Source organism: Scyliorhinus torazame, chromosome X (assembly GCF_047496885.1).
Source record: "Scyliorhinus torazame isolate Kashiwa2021f chromosome X, sScyTor2.1, whole genome shotgun sequence".
Classification (NCBI taxonomy): domain Eukaryota; kingdom Metazoa; phylum Chordata; class Chondrichthyes; order Carcharhiniformes; family Scyliorhinidae; genus Scyliorhinus; species Scyliorhinus torazame.
This window is the reverse complement of record NC_092738.1, coordinates 17444830-17466446: the sequence shown is the minus strand read 5'-3', so window position 1 is coordinate 17466446 and position 21617 is coordinate 17444830. Positions and strand designations below refer to the sequence as shown.

Here is a 21617-nt window from a genome sequence, read left to right as displayed (position 1 = left end):
CTTACATTGTGACTTACCTTGGCCAGAAGGCATGTGGCTGCCAGAGGTGAGACATGTGACTTTAATTAAAAATAAGCATGAAGAAAGTGCTATATTTATTGTATTACCTTTTTTCTAGCACACACGAGTATAACACACAGTGGTACATTAGAGGCAATCTAACCAATTGTTTTTACCATTTCGGAGAGCAGTGTGTTAACACAAGGAGAATATCATTTTGTTGCATGAACTGTTGCCCAAGTGTCATCCTCTTGTGAACAAAGTGCACAAATTTCATTCCCCTCCATTTCCTTAATTACGGGATTTTATTCTTAACTTAGAACCGGCCATCAGACTGCTTCCTGTAGTTGAGGGGGGCGAAGCGACGAGTGTGAGGAAATGACACCGCCAAGAACATAAACCGACTGATTAATCGGTCCCGAAATTTAATAACGTACCTGTTGAACATCCTCAATGTCCAATCCCAAGGCGCAAGATCCATAGATCAGAGAAGACAGCCAATAAACCACAGAAAACAATATATTTCCTCATTTCCAATAAATCAGTTCCCTTCTCTCCCAAAATTGTCCTGCCTATTTGTCCTAAGAATAACAGGTGCCCACTACTACCTTGATCCAGCTGCCAATCTTCAAGCGCCAGCTTAGTGAGTGCAACCAGACTATTTGGCTGCAGCAGCATCACAGTATCCCTCAGTCACCACCAGATGTGCACTTTCTAGGAGAAATCATCCGGTAACAATCTGGAACCGGAGCCAACCTTGCCCTCCCTTTCCCGTGTACTCTTGAAGCCAACCTTTGAGCTACCAACATTCAGGTGGCATCATTCACTCAACACAGACCAATTAAGCTGGGATATCGGTCTGTGCAACTAACAGATTACACCTTTACCCAAGATAGGGGAAGCTTAGAAGGCACATTAATCATAGAGGGGGAAAATACTGAAAGCAAAAGTGCAGAGAGAACAAAGCAAATGGTAATTAAAAGCCAATACTGAGTGACAAATAGTAAGATGATAGGCTTCTCTTCAATCCTGCACCACAGTTTATCAGCAAACCCAACCATCAGTACTGTTAACCCATTGTCAAGGTATAACATCTTAGTATCAGCAGCTCCCTTTAAGAATTGCATGCCATAATGCCAAGCGCTGCGAAGGATTGTCAAAATTGCAGAAAAAAATACTTTTTTTTTAGAAGCACCTGTCCTGAACGTCCCAGACCAATTCATGGGCAACAAAACGACTATTGTTACTCGGGCAAGTGCAGCCACCCCTTTGCGCAGAGCGAAAGCCCACAAGCAACGGTTTGCGTTTACATAGCGCCTGATTGTACCTCAAAACACCACCGTTGACCGGGAAGGGGCAGCCGAGACTTATTGACACCCTGACGGAAGGGGACCGCCGACAGCGCGCGTTTTCTCTCAGTGCCTCACAGGACCGATGGCCTAGATTTTATGGGCTGGAGTCCTGCGGGGGGGGGGGTGGGGGTGCTGACAGACCGTCGCACTCACGGAACCGCGTAAATTCGAAATACCACAGTAGCAATATTTGGAAAAACGGATGGGCCATATTGTTGAATTTCCTCAGTCGGATAATCATGATCAAAAAACCAGATGCTGGCTGTTCACGCGCCATCGTGTCGCATCCCGTCGCGGTTCAGACTCTGGGTGAATTACTGTGCTGTTTAGGCAATAATGAATGGGTAAAAGAATTGCATTAATATGTCCCTCATCACACTTGTCAAAAACCTCTCAAAGTGCTTCAGAAGCAATGAATTACTCGGGAGCGCAGTGGCTGCAATGTAGGCAAATGCAGGAGCCAATTTTGCGCCCAGTATGCTCTCAACCGCTGTCAAGAAAATATTCCAAGCATTGTCTGGCATCTTTGAATCTGTCTATATATATATGTTTCTGGAGCATACCTCTTCATTCACCTGAGGAAGGAGCAGTGCTCCGAAAGCTAGTGATTCGAAACAAACCTGTTGGACTTTAACCTGGTGTTGTAAGACTTCTTACTGTCCTCACCCCAGTCCAACGCCAGCATCTCCACATCAAGAAAATAAATGATTCCTAAAGCAGGTTGACGCTCGAAGGAGGCTTTTGTTTGAACCATACCCGCAGGACCTGTTCACCATGCACCCAAACCAGTCAGACAAGCAGACACTCTGGTTTACCATTGCATTGCATCCCTGAAAATGCAGCATTCCCTCGTTACGGGGCACGTTTAGTCAATAACGAATTGGAAGAAAGACGGGTTTGCTTTTACGAAGAACGCGAGATTGCATTTTTCGGAAATGTCGCTCAAAGTGCTTCACGTTCAAATTAATTGCTTCCGAAGGCAGCCATTATGATATAGCAGCAGCGGTTTGCGCAGACTGAAGGCCCACATACAGCAGACATGAGTGACTTTTGTTTTTGACAGGAACAGAAGGAATTTTGGCTGGGACACTGAGAGAACCCTGGTTTTCCTTTGGATAGTACCAGGGACATCGTACTCCCTCAGTATTTCCCTCTTAATTGGCAGCCTACATCTTCTAATGGGGGGTGGGGTAACACAAAAGCAAAAAAAAAGGAGCACATTGCTTCATATTTCTCAGCAGATTAAGCAGCATCAAAAACGTCCATACGTGTTATCAATAAGTGTGAGAAGTGTTGAAACTGGCTGTGTTTCAGAATGTCATCGTGATGTAATGTTATGGGATAGATTTAGGTGTGAATGGTGGTGACCAGGGGAGGTGAAAGAAAGCTTGCTTTTACTTAGCGCCCGATTGTACCTCAAAACACCACCGGCAATGAGTTACTATATGTTGCAGTGACTGTTGCGACAGAGGACATTCCGGCAGCCATTTTGCGCACAGCAAGGTCCCACAAGCAGCAGTTACTGCGACCGGCTGGCTCGTATTGAGGAAGGAATGTTGCCCGGCCACCAGAACTCCCTCCTCTTCTTGAATTAGCGCCATAGTTAACATCCACCTAAATGAGCCGGAGGGCGCATTGCATCCAAGAGTTGGCACCCCCGATAACGCAACACACCCTCAACACTAGAGTACCAGTCGAGGTGTTCAGCCCAAGTCAGGGAACGAGGGCCCATCACCTTTTGACTCGAGCGGCGATAACCCTAGCAACTGAGCCACGTCGGAATGGGTTTCACCCCAACACACCAATGTTGTCGCAAAGCACACTGAATGTGAAAATAAAATCGGTGGATTTGAGTTCAGTATTGCCATTAAGTTGGGGGTGACTCTGCAATCTCGTATTCTCAGTTGGGAGGCCCTGCCGGGAAACCTGACAATATTGTAGGCCAAGCTCCATCACATAATCCGCAATAGCTGGCTGGCAGCGGGAGTTGTCGAGTCACCTTTGGCGTATTTAGTTTTTTTTCAGTTTATTTTCCATTGTTGACTCGGAATCCTTTGCTTGCATTGTTTTGGCACTGAACAACTGGAAGTGTGTGAGGATTAGCAAAACTCAGCTTTGGCGGGAGTAGGGAAATGGCCAACTTTGTGCTCGAAGAAACGGATGCCAGTCAGGAGCAGTGGAAGAGTTTTACCCCTTTGGTCACTTGGTGTCAGCATCAAGCATTTCAGCATCAGGTTGGAGCACAGCCAGATGCAAAACAATGTTCCCTCGACCTGGGAATGGGCCCCATCCGTATTATTTCAGAGCACTCCCCCCACTGCATTGTGACAATTTGCATCCACTTAGCAATTCATATCGTCTCCCTGACTGGCAATGAATGTGCCAATTAGACCTGAACAATGGCCAGTTTTGTGTCAATGGATCACCACAAGCAGAAGACCCCCCTCCACCAAACTCATTTCCCTCAGGGAGAGACTTCCATCTCGTCAATCTAGACTGCACATTAGTCACAGCAGTAAAATAAGCCCATTGCAGTATTTAAGAGTGTTTCTTTCAACGGTGCCTTTTGAGCCAGAAACCTCCTTTAAGATTAACCGCAACCATTTTTGAAGATCGGTTCAGTACAATGCATACATTGTTTACTTCACCCAAGATCATGTCAATAATTTCGCAGTGGCATATTTAGGAAGGCATTTTGGCCCTTCATTGTCACCGGGTTAGAATCCTGGAACTCCCTCCCTAACAGCACTGTGGGTGTACCTACACCACAGGGACTGCAGCGGTTCAAGATGGTGGCACACCGCCACCTTCTCAAGGGGAAATTAGGGATGGCCAATAAACGGCAGCCTCGCCAATGGCGCCCATTGAGAGAACTACATTTTTTTCAAAATGCTTCTGCCCCTAAAATGGGCAGGATACAAATAACAGCTGACCCATCTTCCTTCATGTTTGGGGCATCAAAAAGGGGCACTTCGAAGCTGAAGGCTCCTGTCGTAATTGGCGGTGCAGCAATGGGGTTTGGAGCCAGCTAGGGATTCAGGGGCACTGTCTTCATTGCAGGAAAAAGGCAAGGTGAGGAAGCAGACACAAGACCGGCACACCATGGTTTGCCATAAGCAGCTCACGTTTTCACAATGCAATGTTGGGGGGGGGGTTGGGTTTTGCGCCAAGCAAAAAACCCGTTTCGCTGAAGACAGTACCCCCTGGAAACAAGACCCCCCCCCCCCCCCGAGAAAAAGAACTAAACACAAAAATCCACACCAAGACAGCCTCAACCTGGTAGAGTAAAAAGTGTAATATTTATTCTTTAGACTTGTATTAATAATGTAGCTTTAACCATCATTGTTTGGGTATTAGCATCATCCACCATGCATTTCACTAACACATTACTAGTCAAGTTTACTACTAAGATTTTAAAATTACAGTTCACATCTGTGTAGCATAAAATGAAAACCAGGATGTGGTTTGGTTCTTTGCTCTTATGACCCCATTCTATTGATTCCATTCAGAGCAGTTAGGTAAGAACAGGCAATTATTGTGAGCCCATCAGCCCCGAAATGGACACTGGACGACATCAAGGATTTTGCTGCAAAAACAGAAACAAGAACAAAATGCATCCACAATATGCTGCTGCTTTCTAATGCACTATTGTCTTTTTTTTTGCCGCCTACTCTTCCGTTTGCCAGTTTCGGATCTCTGCAAATTAGCGCGAAAAATCTAATTCTGAACAGAATTGGTCTTAAATGGGTTTATTGCACAGAGAACAGTGGGTTTTTTTTTTCCAGATTTGTCGTCTTTACAATTTGCCATTCTGCATCAAGAATTGGGATGTTAACAAATGAAAAAGTATCAATGGATCCAAAATAACAATTGTGACAATGGCATCAGCCTGAAGCCATTCGGTTTAATTTTGTCATTTTCTTTTTTGTTGTATTTACAAAAAATGCATGCCAATAAAATAAAATGATATATTACAATATTTATAATATTCTCTTAAAAATTCCAACCACACCTTTCAGCATTTGTGCTGCTTACAATATAGCCTGTACATATATGCATGACTTTTTTTTTTATACATCATATTCTAATCGGGGAAGCTAAAGAGGGAAAGTCATGACTCCTCATCCAGTTGTCATCTGTCACAGGATGACCATATGTGAAATGAAATGAAGCCACACGGCTTGCCACTTGCACTCAGCACTGTGGCCCGTCGTGCTAGTTCGATTTCTTCCTCTTTTTTTTGATTCTTTTTTTTTTAAACAAATGTGAGTATTAGAGAAAAAACAGTATATGTAACTACAGAAGCAAGAAAAACATGCATCAAAGTGCCAACTGCAAACCATCGCGGATGAAGGTGTAAATGTTCATTGTTTTAAAGGTATTAGAAAGTCAAAAACTGTATCAACTCGGATTAATACACATCTTGGTGCTACGTATACCCTATATCCAGTACCCAAAAATTTCTCCAGAGATAAATTGCCATGTACACAGCATTCCTTATCTCTGTATAAAATGTCTACTCTGCAATATGAAGGTGATTAATCAATACTGCAAGATACAAATGAACGATCTTCGAAGCCCTAGTTTTGGCTTACACTGAAATTTAAATACAACAAAGCCATTCGTGTATTTTAATTTTCCCCTTTAAGGAAGATACAGAGCAGCAGTTTATGTGCAACAATGGCTGTATGTTCAGAACATTAGCTATTAAACATACACACAACCCCCTTTTTTTTTTTAACTTCTACTGAGGTTGGATGAATGATTCATTAAAGAGTTTGTAAATACTTGTGAAGGGCATGATATTAGGCTGTCCCCCAATATAGTGTATGTTTTACAGTGGACCGCCTCAACCACCAGACAAAACCACTAGGTGGACAAAGTACTTGTGTCTGTGGTCTATGATTCTACATGCATGATTTCTGATCACAGCATGCTATCATGCAAATCATTTCTATGCATTGAACAAGCACATTTTTTTTTTTTTTTGGAATCGGCCTGAGCAAGTCCCCCTCAGTCCGAAAAAAAAAAAAAAAAACTTACCTCCCCTTATCCCCAAACAACATGAAGCCCATGTAGAAAAATATGCAGATATAAGAAAGGAACCGTGACTAAAAATGACATGGGCTACATGTTACAGTTGCTCAGGCAACCATTATTTTGCATGGTCAAACAAACCTTGGTATTATTTTTCTTTTTGTCTGAAAGAGTGAAATAAAATGGGAAAATAAAATCTGTCTGTCTGACCCCCTGATCCTAGCAGCCATTTAGTTTGTCTTTTACTGTAGTGACTGCTGAAGTAGATGAAGATGCAGTAACCACCTGTTGGAGCTTATTGAATCCCCTTTGCTGTACAGGGTCCTAGTGTCATGACAGGGGAAGGTCACTGCCATCTAGGCAACAACTTTATATTGTAAGCAGATTATGTTTGGTATAGATCTCTAGATGAGAGTTCTTTTTGTTCTAGAAATTGGGTCACTGTTCTGCATTGATATATATATTTATATATATATATATATCTATATACTTTTTTTTAAGTCTGTAAACAACATTTGCTTGCAAATGGAATTTTTTTTCACAACTTAGATTCCCTGATGTCTTTTTGGTTGCTTCTGCCTTTATCGTTGCCCTTTCGATCTTTTTCTTGTTTTTCAGGTTTAGTTACACTGTCGTATGATGGCAGTGATGCAGTGGAGGGAGATCCTTCTTTTTTCTCTTGATTGGTGTTGCCATTCTCATTTGCATGCCCTCCCGACTTAGTACAGGGAACCCGTCCTTTCAGGATGACTTTTCGTCTTGCCAAGTGTGCCCTATAAGCCTGCTGAATGATGATGGCACAAACTTCCTCGTGCTTGCGCCGGAGGGTGGTCGTGATTGGCTCGTAGGATACCTTGGAGGGATTGGACGCCACAAACCTCTCCTCCATCTGCTGCCGAAGGACATCCATTTCGCCACCCTCACCAAGGACGCGCTTGGTGAATGCGAACAAGATATCCAAGCAGTGAATCCGATCACCGCTCACCATGGGCAGGTCCATGGCAATGAGTTCAATGTGATTGGGCTTCGGAACTCGAAGAGGTGCTTCCAAGGTATCAGCAAAGTCAGACAACTTGTTATACTCAATAAACTGTGTGGCGTCAGGGTCAAACTTCTCCCAAATCTCGTAGAATGTCTCAAAGTCATCCTCACTGAGTGGCTCCGCACTTTCCTCAGTTGCCACGCTGAAGTTTTCCAGAATGATGGCAATGTACATGTTCACAACAATCAAAAAGGATATGATGATGTAACTAACAAAGAAAAATATCCCCACACTCGGATTGCCACAGTCTCCCTTAACAGCAGTGCCTGGGTTCTCCTTTTCAAGGTCACAATCTGGTGGTCTGTTTAAGATTGGCAAGAGTAAACCATCCCAACCGGCAGATGTGGTGACCTGGAACAGGCAGATCATGCTGTTGCCAAATGTTTCAAAGTTAAACATATCGTCGATACCAGCATCCTTCTTGACGTATGCAAAATTAGACATTCCAAATATGGAAAAGATGAACATGACCAAGAACAACAGAAGCCCAATGTTGAACAAGGCAGGCAAAGACATCATTAAGGCAAACAATAGCGTTCGGATTCCTTTGGCTCCTTTGATCAGACGCAAAATACGACCAATTCGAGCCAATCGAATTACTCTGAAAAGCGTCGGCGACACAAAGTATTTCTCAATTATATCAGCGAGGAACATTCCTGAGGAAAAGAAGAGATTTTATTAATGTTACCACTTTAAAGTAATAGAACATAGAACAATACAGCGCAGTACAGGCCCTTCGGCCCACGATGTTGCACCGGAACAAAAGCCCAATGTATCATGAAACATGGTCCTGTGAATAACTAATGAAATAAGGTCAGACTTGGCAGACGTATCTTTCAAATCAGTTAGCTACTGTTTATTAATTTCCTCACTTCATATCATTAAGTTCATGATGAAACATCACATTTCATTAAGGAAACAGATAGGACTGTAAACCTCAGTAACATTACAGATTTAGAGCTGTCTTCAGCCTGACGTATTGCACTACTATTGGTGGTTAACATGCAGTCAAACAATTATAACGTTCAACAATTTTGCCCAAAGAATTAGCCCACTGTTTTTCGTGATTAAAAATGTGCGCAAAAATGTGGAACAACTTCGGACTGCATGGTGCTGTTTTGCATTAATATTTTTTGATTTACAATAATCTATGCAGCTGAATAGGTCTTGTGGCACAGTGGGTTAGTGTCCCTATCTCTGAGCTAGAAGCTCCTGGTTCGAGGCTCACTCCAGGACTTGATGGCCAAGGAAGATGCGTTCATTACACGGCCAAACAGGTTGAGTATCAACCTGTAAATCCTTCCAAACACACGGTAAGATTGGCCATGTTAAATTGGCCATGTTAAACTGGCGGTAAGAGCGGGAGAGACTCCTGGTCAGCCAGACTTGATGTGGAGTGGTGCCTCTCAAGCTATAAGCCTCGAGTGACAGACTGGCGACCTGTTCCGGGAATGACTCGTTCTGGAAACGGACAAAAGTCTGTCTTAAGTGTAACCACTCGACGTGGAAGGGAATTGGAAATAGTAATGCAGCAGAATGCCCACAAAAAGCCCAGAATGTTCACTAGACTCTGGGGTGGTCCCAGAGGATTGGAAAGTAGCAAACGTGACACCACTGTTTAAAAAAGGAGGTCGTCAGAAAGCGGGTAATTATAGGCCAGTAAGCTTAACTTGGGTTGTAGAGAAAATGCTGGAATCTATCATTAAGGAGGAAATAGCGGGGCACCTGGAGGGAAATTGTCCCATTGGGCAGACGCAGCATGGGTTCATAAAGGGTAGGTCGTGTCTGACTAATTTGGTAGAATTTTTTGAGGCCGTTACCAGTGCAGTAGATAACGGGGAGCTAATGGATGTGGTATATCTGGATTTCCAGAAAGCTTTTGACAAGGTGCCACACAAAAGGTTGCTGCATAAACTAAAGATGCATGGCATTGAGGGTAAAGTGGTAGCATGGGTAGAGGATTGGTTAACTAACAGAAAGCAGAGAGTGGGGATAAATGGGTGTTTCTCTGGTTGGCAACCTGTAACTAGTGGGGTCCCTCAAGGATCAGTGTTGGGCCCGCAGTTGTTCACAATTTACATAGGTGATTTGGAGTTGGGGACCAAGTGCAATGTGGCAAAGTTTGCAGACGACACTAAGATGAGTGGTAAAGCAAAAAGTGCAGAGGATACCGGAAGTCTGCAGAAGGATTTGGATAGGTTAGGTGAATGGGCTAGGGTCTGGCAGATGGAATTCAATGTTGCCAAGTGTGAGGCTATCCATTTTGGGAGGAATAACAGCAGAATGGATTATTATTTAAACGGTAAGATGTTAAAACATGCTGCTGTGCAGAGGGACCTGGGTGTGCTGGTGCACGAGTCGCAAAAAGTTGGTGTGCAGGTGCAACAGGTGATTAAGAAGGCTAATCGAGTTTTGTCTTTCATTGCTAGAGGGATGGAGTTCAAGACTAGGGAGGTTATGCTGCAATTGTATAAGGTGTTGGTGAGGCCACATCTGGAGTATTGTGTTCAGTTTTGGCCTCCTTACCTGAGAAAGGACATATTGGCACTGGAGGGAGTGCAGAGGAGATTCACTAGGTTGATCCCAGAGTTGAGGGGATTAGATTATGACGAGAGGTTGAGTAGACTGGGACTGTACTCATTGGAGTTTAGAAGGATGCGGGGGGATCTTATTGAAACATATAAAATTATGAAGGGAATAGATAGGATAGATGCGGGCAGGTTGTTTCCACTGGTCGGGGAAAGCAGAACTAGGGGGCATAGCCTCAAAATAAGGGGAAGTAGATTTAGGACTGAGTTTAGGAGGTACTTCTTCACCCAAAGGGTTGTGAATCTCTGGAATTCCTTGCCCAGTGAAGCAGTTGAGGCTCCTTCTTTAAACATTTTTAAGAAAAAGATAGATACCTTTCTAAAGAATAAAGGGATTCGGGGATATGGTGTACGGGCCGGAGAGCGGAGCTGAGTCCACAAAGATCAGCCATGATCTCATTGAATGGCGGAGCAGGCTCGAGGGGCCAGATGGCCTACTCCTGTTCCTAGTTCTTAAGTTCTTATGTTTTGCATATTTATTCTCCATAATTTTTCATTTGTTCCATACCCTCTTTATGCTGGACTGCATCTGTGTCAATTTCCAGGAAGTAAATGATTTGGAATGTGTTATACCTTGGAGTGCAAACTCCAAAAATCTGACGATGTGCAGTTTTTGTGTTGTGGTTTAATGACAAGTCTCAGTGTAAGAAAATGAGCTGCACAGACTTGGAAGGGGCCCATGTTCTGGTCTGTACTGACTGATTTAAGACCTTGCCATCCTAGGCTAGGGAAAAATTAATTTTGAGTTGCATCTCTTTAGCATCATAGAATCCTTACAGTGCAGAAGGAGGCCATTCGGACCATCTGCACCATTCCTCCAAAAGAACACTCTAACTAGGCCCAATCCCCTGCCCTATACCCACAACCCCACCTAATCTGCATATCTTGGGACACCAAGGGACAATTTAGCATGGCCAATCCACCTAACCTGCACATCTTTGGACACAAAAGAGCAATTTAACATGGCCAATCCACCTAACCTGCACATCTTTGGACACTAAGGGGTAATTTAGCATGGCCAATCCACCTAACCTGCACATCTTTGGACACAAAGGGACAATTTAACATGGTCAATCCACCTAACCTGCACATCTTTGGACACTAAGGGACAATTTAACATGGCCAATCCACCTAACCTGCACATCTTTGGACACTAAGGGACAATTTAACATGGTCAATCCACCTAACCTGCACATCTTTGGACACAAAAGAGCAATTTAACATGGCCAATCCACCTAACCTGCACATCTTTGGACACTAAGGGACAATTTAACATGGCCAATCCACCTAACCTGCACATCTTTGGACACTAAGGGACAATTTAACCTGCACATCTTTGGACACAAAGGAGCAATTTAACATGGCCAATCCACCTAACCTGCACATCTTTGGACACTAAGGGACAATTTAACATGGTCAATCCACCTAACCTGCACATCTTTGGACACAAAAGAGCAATTTAACATGGCCAATCCACCTAACTGCACATCTTTGGACACTAAGGGGTAATTTAGCATGGCCAATCCACCTAACCTGCACATCTTTGGACTGTGGGAGGAAACTGGAGCACCCGGTGGAAACCCACGCAGACACGGGGAGAACGTGCAAACTCCACACAGACGGTCTTCCAAGGCCGGAATTGAACCTGATCCCTGGCGCTGTGAGGCAACGATGCTAACCACTGTGCCACCCGCTCTTGATTGTTGTCCAGTGACTCATACTGGAAAATGCATCTGTCATCTATCCAGCGACAATTTAGTACATGAAAACTCCTGACTCGCGCATGAAGAATGACCAATTGGGTAAGGTGCAACAATCTGCGGAACCGCAGCCCAGTGCGTGTGTGGCTTTTCATTTCCATCAAGACCAGGGGGAAAAAAATTGTGTTGGTCATGGGGGTGGATGCCCAATCCCTTGCTCATGTTTTCTCTTGGAGGTCAAAGGGAATATGATGATCAAAAGAGGTAGCTGAGGATAATTTCATCACTTTCAGTGTTGTTGAACCTCCGTTGATGTCATCTTTCAGTTGGGAAAGTAAAATGAAGGAATCAGGACTGCAGTAGTGAACGGAAAAAAAAATCCCATTCTGCCTCAGCAACAGAATGCAGGGTTTCTGAGATGGTGCTGCTCTCCACTCCTTCCCAGAACTGAATATTCGGCCTCAGTCACCGTAGGTATCGATTGAACCTCCCTGAATTTAAGGGTACCATTCCAAATCGGGGGAATTCCCAGTGGAATGTACGGAATGTGAAATACAAAGAGGAAAGTTGTTCCTGCTCTTCTCAAAGGGAATTTTCACTGGCTATGAAAGAGCCTTTTCCCCCCCCCAAATGATTTTGTCTAGATCTGCATCACAATGGTTTCCTCCTTTGGCTCTGAACAATAGTCTGCTACACGCTGGTTACTTCTGTCAACTCCTATATCATGAAGAGTTACTAACAGTTTATTGATGTCAGTCCCACAGAAGAATGGAGTCGAAACTCTCACACAGCATTGATGACTGCAGACCTGGACTATCATCAGGTTACACACCAAAAACCTTCACATGTTCGAGAAGACTTGCATCTAAGGATGACCATGTATAACTTCTGGCAGTGCTCCTTCTGGATTATAAATATCTACGCAATTTTTTGTTGAATAGCAATTCATTTTTGTTCCGTAAAGGAGACAGAGTTTAATTAACTCTGGAAGTCTTCCATTTATTATAACTAAATGTACTCACTTACATGTATAAGTAATGCCATTGAGTAAGTTTTTAGCGTTTATTAACAGGGGGCTTGAGTTTAAGAATTATGCTGCAACTGTACATGACCCTGGTGAGACCACATTTGGAGTATTGTGTGCAGTTCTGGTCACCTCATTATAGGAAGGATGTGGAAGCATTGGAAAGGGTGCAAAGGAGATTTACCAGGATGCTGCCTGGTTTGGAGGGTAGGTCTTATGAGGAAAGGTTGAGGGAGCTAGGGCTTTTCTCTTTGGAGCGGAGGAGGATGAGAGGTGACTTAATAGAGGTTTATAAGATGATGAGGGGGATAGATAGAGTGGACGTTCAGAGACTATTTCCTCGGGTGGATGTAGCTGTTACTAGGGGGCATAACTATAAGATTCAGGCTGGGAGATATAGGAGGGATATCCGAGGTAGGTTCTTTACTCAGAGAGTGGTTAGGGTGTGGAATGGACTGCCTGCTGTGATAGTGGAGTCGGACACTTTAGGAACTTTCAAGCGGTTATTGGATAGGCACATGGAGCACACCAGAATGACAGGGAGTGGGATAGCTTGATCTTTACGCAAAGAGTAGTGATCTTTACGCAAAGAGTAGTGAGGCCGTGGAATGCCCTAGCTGCTACAGTAGTGAACTCGCCAACATTGAGGGCATTTAAAAGTTTATTGGATAAACATATGGATGATAATGGTATAGTGTAGGTTAGATGGCTTTTGTTTCGGTGCAACATCGTGGGCCGAAGGGCCTGTACTGCGCTGTATTGTTCTATGTTCTATCTTGGTTTCAGACAATGCGCGGCACAACATCGAGGGCCAAAGGGCCTGTTCTGTGCTGTACTGTTCTATGTTCTAAGTGTTCTGTACATTGTTCGTTCCAGCTTACATTCCAGCAAGAACACTTGTATTACAGACAGACACGAGTAGAAACACAATGGCCGCCTCAGACAGAAATTGTGGGGGGAGGGAGGGGTCATTCTAACTTTATTTTGTGGGTGGGAATTGTCAGCTTTACTCCCAGCTCAATATCAGTCGCCAATTGACTCCAACGGCATGTAAAATCAGCACTGAACAGGTTCCCGTGAGTTTCCCTGGTGGGTGGATTAGGTATAAATCGCATCTAACAGTTTTGCTTCTTTATCAAGTGCATGTACATTGTGATTTGTGGTTATTAAGGTGAGGCATATCCGTACAAGAACATTAAATGCCATTTGGCTCCCAATAGCAGTGTCAAGTTCTCCCACACATGTGTGGGCCAAGTTGAGAATGATGCCCCTTCTACCCATGTCCAATACTGTACCTGAACCCCAGCCTCATATGGACACTGTACTGCACCAATATGGGGCTAGATTTTACACAGGGGAGGGAGTGGGCTGCTTGGTTTCAACAAAAAAAACATACTGCCCACGCCAACTGTGTCATGGTGAGGGCAGCGTAACAAGTCTCACTGACCTTTAACTATTTATTTACAAATGGTGGGTGGGCTGCTGATTTAGGCACCTGCCCTCCTAGTGCATTTTGGGAATCAGCCTGGGCACGGGCAGGAAGGCAGTGAGTGGCTTAGCCATCTGACATATTTTATGCCCCCCCCCCATAACAAGCCCAGAAGGGAGGCTCTAAAATTCAGCTGCCCAGCCCATTTCCTACATCAGCTGAAACAATGCCAGTTAATTATGGATTATCTGAGCTGATAACACGTGACGTGGGATCAGGAGTTGGTCATTTGGCCCCCTGAGCCTGCTCTGCCATTCAATAAGATCATGGCTAAACTATCTTAACATCATTTTCCTGCACTATCACCATATCCCTTAATATCGATAAATACATTGGGCGAAATTCTCCGGAAATGGCGCGATGTCCGCCGACTGGTGCCCAAAACGGCGCAAATCAGTCGGGCATCACGCCGCCCCAAAGGTGCGGAATGCTCCGCATCTTTGGGGGCCGAGCCCCAACATTGAGGGGCTAGGCCGGCGCCGGACGAATTTCCGCCCCGCCAGCTGGCGGAAAAGGCCTTTGGTGCCCCGCCAGCTGGCGCAGAAATGACATCTCTGGGCGGCGCATGCGCGGGAGCGTCAGCGGCCGCTGACAGTTTCCCGCGCATGCGCAGTGGAGGGAGTCTCTTCCGCCTCCGCCATGGTGGAGACCGTGGCGAAGGCGGAAGGAAAAGAGTGCCCCCACGGCACAGGCCCGCCCGCGGATCGGTGGGCCCCGATCGCGGGCCAGGCCACCGTGGGGGCACCCCCTGGGGCCAGATCGCCCCGCGCCCCCCCCAGGACCCCGCCCGCGCCGCCTTGTCCCGCCGGTAAGGTAGGTGGCTTAATCTACGCCAACGGGACAGGCATTTTAGCGGCAGGACTTCGGCCCATCCGGGCCGGAGAATCACTGGGGGGGGCGCCCAACCGGCGCGGCACGATTCCCGCCCCCGCCGAATATCCGGTGGTGGAGAATTCGGCAACTGGCGGGGGCGGGATTCACGCCAGCCCCCGGCGATTCTCCGACCCGGCGGGGGGTCGGAGAATCTCGCCCATTGAGCCTGATGTCTTGAACATACGATGAACGTCCACAGCCCTCTGGGGGTTGCGAATTCCAAAGATCTGAGTGAAGAAATCGCTGCTCAACTCAGTCCTAAATGGCCGCCCCTTATTCTGAGAATGTGCCCCCTAGTTCTAGGCTCACCAACATCCTTTCTACTTCTACCCTGTCGAACACAATTAATGTCAGAGACTTTATCTGGTCTGGATTGAAACCGAGAGATTAGAGGTGAAAGAACAGGGTGAATGCCGACCGCAGAACTTTATCCTTCCAAAATCTGACCAAATTCTGATGATGGGGTACTGAGTATTGTAAATGTTTGCTGGTCTATGTTGCCTTACCTAAGAACACAGTAAGAAGTCTTACAACACCAGGTTAAAGTCCAACAGGTTTGTTTCGATATCACTCGCTTTCGGAGCGCTGCTCCTTCCTCAGGTGAAAGAGGTATGTTCCAGAAAGCAGCGCTCCAAACGCTAGTGATATCGAAACAAACCTGTTGGACTTGGATTGGATTGGATTTGTTTATTGTCACGTGTACCGAGGTACAGTGAAAAGTAATTTTCTGCGAGCAGCTCAACAGATCATTAAGTACATGAGAAGAAAAGGGAATAAAAGAAAATACATAATAGGGCAACACAACATATATAACATATACGTTAACCTGGTGTTGTAAGACTGTGCTCACCCCAGTCCAACGCCGGCATCTCCACATCATACCGAAGAACAAGTGCCTTTATGTCTTGCACCATCAGTGTACCATTGAACAGACATGCGCCCTTGTTCAACTTGCAAACATTATTATTTCAGCGTCATTACTCACCCACAATGGAAAGGATCACAACGACAAAGTCAAATATATTCCACCCAATCGTGAAGTAATAATGCCTCAGCGCAAAGAGTTTGAGCAGGCATTCACTGGTGAAGAAAATGATGAAGATGAAGTTGATCCAATGCAAAATCTTTTCACTCTCATCGCTTTGATCATCTGTTTCCACCATCATTGTTACCATGTTGAGGCAGATGAGAATCATGATAGTGATGTCAAAAACCTGTTGAGTGACAAAGTCATAGACTCCACCCTGGATTACGTTCTGCAACCAAACAGAAAAAAAAAAATCAGAGACAAAAAACAACAATTAGTGTCTGACACAGAGTATCTTGCACCCTGTGTGTCTGAAGTGTCCTCTCCCACCTTGGAAAAATGTCTTTTCATTAAAAGTTTGAAAATTGGCTTCACACCTTCTGAATTAATACTCAGACTGTCTCAACATCACCGAAAAGATGGGCACAGGGATAAAAGTGGGACTCAGTGAAATAATGCATTTCTCCAGCTTTGTAACCCAGTAAATCTGTTGAAGCCAGTTTAGATCTAGATCTCCTAAAACAGGGCCACCTTGTGTACAGGCTGAGCAATTACCTGCACTGCCCATGCAGAGGAAACTTTGTGAAGAGCTGAAGGAGCATTGACTGAGCCAACTCAGAGGTTTGGCAACACAGCTCAAACAATACTGTCCCTTCACTAATTTGAAGAGCACGAGAGTTAGAACAAGAACTTCTTATTGCTAAATCTGTACATGATGTTCACGATTAAGGTGATCGGCATTTCGTCTGGAATATGGTTGCAGGTTGGACAGCCAATAACTGTGGCAATTGTCAGAGCCCTTGCTGTCACCAATCACTGTTCGTGAAGCACCTTGCAAACCATTTCAAAATGAGTTAAGAACACGTACTCCATTGCATTTCCTCTGTCTGTACTCTGAGCACTTGAATAGTTCTTGTGCATTGCTTACCACTGGCCTTGGGATGGGCTTCTGAGGCTTCTTGGACCCCAGTTTCTTCATTGCGTTATAATATTTCTTTTGTTCTTCAGTCATAAAGATATCCTGACCTCCAAAGTAAAGAGAATAGAAAGAAACTGGTTACAACCTCAGGAATGCTACCAAGTACACATTCTTTTTTAAAAAAATGTAAAGTACCCAATTCATGTTTTTAACTAACCAAGGCCCCACCGTGCCGCCCCATCTGTACACATTCTCATTTGTTTTCTTTCCTTCCTTCATTAAGTGCGCGACTCTTGGGGTGGCGCAGTGGTTAGCACTGCTGCCTCAAGGCGCCGAGGGCCCGGGTTCAATCCCAGCCCTGGGTCACCGTCTGTGTGGAGTTTGCACATTCTCCACGTGTCTGCGTGGGTCTCACCCCCACAACCCAAAGATGAGCAGAGTAGGTGGATTGGCCACGCTAAATTGCCCCTTAATTGGGAGAAAAAGAATTGGGTACACAAAATTTGGTTTTTAAAAAGTGGGCGACTCTGCGCTGTCTTTACAAACCACTGCCATCCCCAATTTTGGTTTCCTCTGCAAAATACTTCAATCTATTTTTCGCCTCTAAATCTGTGTCCATCTTTCCTACTCCAGTTTGAATCCTTCCAATCAGGACTCTGTCCCGACCACAGCACTGAAACAACCCTTTAAGAAAGTCAAAAATTATTTTTTTAATTTTGTGACTGTGGTATGTTACCCTTACTCCTTTTGCTTTACCCGTCTGCGACCTTTGATAAAGTCAACCACACTCTGTTGTTCCGCTCAGTGGGACTGCCTTTTCTTGGTTGCATTCTTACCTAAAGTATTGGAGACAGAGTGGGTGGGATTTACTCAGCAACCCTCTGTGTTTCTCGGCGGTGAGGGGTGGCCTGACATTGGCCAGCGGGGGGACCTTCTGGTTCTGCCGTTGTCAAGGGGATTGCCCGTTGAATGCAACCCTTGTTGCCAGGAAGCCGGGTGTGCGCAATTGGCGGGACTGGGCGATCTCGCCAACATGAACAGCCATGAGATATCGCCCAGTATCTCCACCACTAACTCCTCTCTTCACTCTTATAGTGTTAGCGCTGGAGTCCTGAGGGAACTATTATTCCTCTTCACCATCCCTTAACACCTTCTTTCAAAGGCATTGGGTCACAATTCTATGATTCTATGAATCACTGGAAGCATGTACGGATGTTGAATGAGCACAGGATCAGGTCCAGTTTTGATGTCCCCTGTGGCTCAATCTTACAGTAAGAACTCTCAGATAAATAATGAGAGCCACTTTTGAGCAAGATCAATCTGGCAGTGGAGCCAGGACCCATGTCCTAAGCGGATGTTGGCAACCACTGACTTTCATTGGATTGGTTTATGATTATACGTGGCAAAATACCACAGGGAAATGCCATTGTTTTCTGCAGACTAATCAAGAAATTCTCACGAGCGTATACGTTTATGAAATATTCTGATCATAGTTCGAAAGAATTCTGAAGGCATTGAACAAAAGGGGAATCTATTACGATTTTCCTCATCATCAAAAATAGTATTGAACTTTGCCATCTGGTCATGGAGTCCAAGTGGATGATCAGTCCCGTAAGGTTTGTGAGAAAGATAGAGAAACCGTTAAGAGAACTTTTCTTTTACTCAGACAAAGAGAAGTAAACTTATCTTTTTCTTTTGTTGATTGAAGTTATCAATGATGACACCAATAAACAGGTTTAATGTGAAGAAAGATCCAAAGATGATGAAGATTACAAAGTAGATGTACATGTAGATGTTGTCCTCGTACAGCGGTTGTTCTCCAGTCTAGAATGACAATTATTAATCATTAAAGTTTTCCAGCACAATGGCAGAAATGAGCTTGTGACTTGCAAGAAAAACCTTTAGCCCCCTTCAAATTTAGTGGAGGCGGCTTCAACAATGTAGGAGATGTGAGAGATCAGAGTGGACAATGAGGTCAGACAGCCTTTTCACTGTGGCATTTAGATTGAAGTACTCACCTAGTATTTTTCAATTATTCCACTTAACGACAAAGCCAAAGCAGGGTTTGTCTCGTGTCTAGACGCCTGACAATGGCCAACCTATCTGGTTTGCTGTAAATATTTATTACCTTTGCACTAGTTTACTCAAATACGCGCATTTCTGAAGTCTGAACAATCCCTATTCATGTGCACAATTCGCTTCAAAAATGACAGCATCACAGACGCAGATGTGCAAATAATAATAATAATCTTTATTACTGTCACAAGTAGGCTTACATTAACACTGCAATGAAGTTACTGTGAAAATCCCCTCGTCGCCACACGGGCACACGGAGGGAGAATTCGGAATGTCCAAATTACCAAACAGCACGTCTTTCAGGACTTGTGGGAGGAAACCAGAGCACCCGGAGGAAATCCACGCAGACACGGGGAGAAGGTGCAGACTCCGCACAGACAGTGACCCAAGCCGGGAATCGAATCTGGGACCCTGGCTAACCAGTGCTAACCACTGTGCTACCGTGCTGCCCCCAGCAAACAGCAAATTGCAAGGTAGATTGCATTTTCCTGTCGACATCGAATTGTCTGTGATATGTGAACAAAAGGAAAATAGTTCAAGGATGTTATTCAACTTCAATGTTGGCAGGGGGAGGAGTGGGGGAGGGGGTTGCAAATTTGGGTCACGATATTCCTCTCTCGATCTTTTTCCGACAGTGTGCTAACTGCAAAATTGGAAACAAGGTGTCCCACCTGAAGTAGACCCTGGGTGCCCGCAAAATGTCATAATGCAGGTTGGAGGACGCTGATTAAAATTGGTCTGTAGGCAGGGGCAGCTGGCATCTCGCAGCCTGACCTGGGGTCCTAAAAGGGACTGCAGGTGGAAATCGTTTGAAATTGTTTCATTTTATGTGGAATCGGGTAGGCCAGGTCTGTTGTTCCTGGCTCCACTGAAATACTGTGGCAGGCCACTGCTGGCGGTGCCAGTCACCTCTGTTCTGCCCTCCACTGCCACCCCCCCCCCCACCCCACTACCCCACTACATCCCCACGTCCAGGAGTTACCTACAGGACAGGCAGAATTTCCTAGGCCCCAGCGATTGACCTCTGGTGTTAAGTAATGGGTTAAGAGACATTGCAATTAGTTGTCTCATTTATGTTAAGTATCCATTAATTGACACTGATATGTAAAGGGGCTTCAGGTGGCCTCTGTCAGGTGATGTATAATGAGAGTTTTGTGCAAAGGCTGTTGGAGTGAAATAAATGTGTGTTTGTGAAGAAGGAACAGAACTTTAGACTCTTCATATCACAGCAACTAAAACGTCTAACAAGGTAGCAGAGGATGGTTGCTGTGCAAATGTGAAGGTTTGAAAGATACAACTTTTACAGATCAAACCAAGGAGTGAGTGAGAAAAGAAAAAAAAAGGGATATATGGCTGAACCGAGGATAAAGGTGGCTGGATATGACTATCCTCCCTTATTTTCTGAAAGGGAATCGTACGACCAATGGAGAAGTGCAGTCGTTATGTGGACTAAGGTAACTGCTTTGGGAAAGAGAAAACAAGGTATGGCATTGGCTCTTTCTCTACTATATGGCAGTAAAATCCGAAACAAAGTGCTTTCTGAGCTGGAATTGGAAGAGTTAGACTCAGAAGAAGGTCTGGAGACTTTATTACATTATATGGATAAGATTTATGAGAAAGATGACTTGTTAAGTGCATATGAAGCATGGTCGGATTTTGATAAGTTCCGAAAAATGGAGGATATCTCCATGGAAGACTATATAATGGAATTTGGCAGACTATATAAAAGGCTGCAGAAACACAACCTGGAATTTCCACAGTCTGTGTTGGCCTTTACATTACTTGACTGTGCTAGAGTGAGCAACATGGATATGCTCCTGGTTTTGACAGGAGTTCAGTTTACTGATAAGGATACCTTATTCGAACAGATGACAAAAGCTTTACAAAAGTTTCTGGGGAAACATTCGATTCCGATGGCTCTGATGACCCAAATAGGTCAGCCTGCAATAAGGCAGAATATGGAAGATACACTACTAACAGGATGGCGAAATCGTATGGCTATGAACAGGGCTCAAGACTATAGAAGGAGACCGAGACAAGGAAATTATGAAGACAGAAACCCAGTTAGAACCTACAATAGGAAGATGAACCCCAGAAATGCACGGGGCATGATAAATCGATGTTTTCGATGTGACTCTCAATACCATTGCTTTCAACTGTCCAACTCGTTATAATAGAGTGTTTGAAGCAACACATGACACGGAAGAGTCAGAAGAGGAAAAAGATAGTGACCAGAAAGAAGGCATTGTCCTATTGACAAGCAGTTTTACGCCGGTAATGAGGGTGTTGGTTGCAGAATCCTTCAACTGTGCTGTATTGGATAGTGGCTGCACATCGACTGTGTGTGGAATTGACTGGTTAAAATGTTACCTGGACTCTTTGAATGCTGAAAATCGTAACAAGGTTAAGGAATTTGAAAGTTCCACAAGTTTCAGGTTTGGGGATGATAATACTCTGAAGTCGTTGAAAAGAGTGTTGATCCCTTGCAAT

At 44.6% G+C, this 21617-nt stretch overlaps 1 protein-coding gene across 11 annotated transcripts in view; it reads right to left on the bottom strand.

The window, feature by feature from the left end:
* Nucleotides 1–4629: 4629 nt before the first annotated feature.
* The window catches only part of LOC140405457 (sodium channel protein type 8 subunit alpha-like), a 381151-nt gene continuing 364163 nt past the window's right edge, over nucleotides 4630–21617 (bottom strand). For all 11 annotated transcript variants that reach the window (XM_072493902.1, XM_072493907.1, XM_072493904.1 and 8 more), the window contains 4 exons: nucleotides 18738–18875; nucleotides 17061–17165; nucleotides 16091–16361; nucleotides 4630–8087 (listed from right to left, as the gene is read on the bottom strand). In XM_072493902.1, the coding sequence (XP_072350003.1) occupies nucleotides 6928–8087; nucleotides 16091–16361; nucleotides 17061–17165; nucleotides 18738–18875 (1674 nt within the window). In that variant the 3' untranslated portion in view covers nucleotides 4630–6927. The remainder of the gene's footprint in view (nucleotides 8088–16090; nucleotides 16362–17060; nucleotides 17166–18737; nucleotides 18876–21617) is intronic.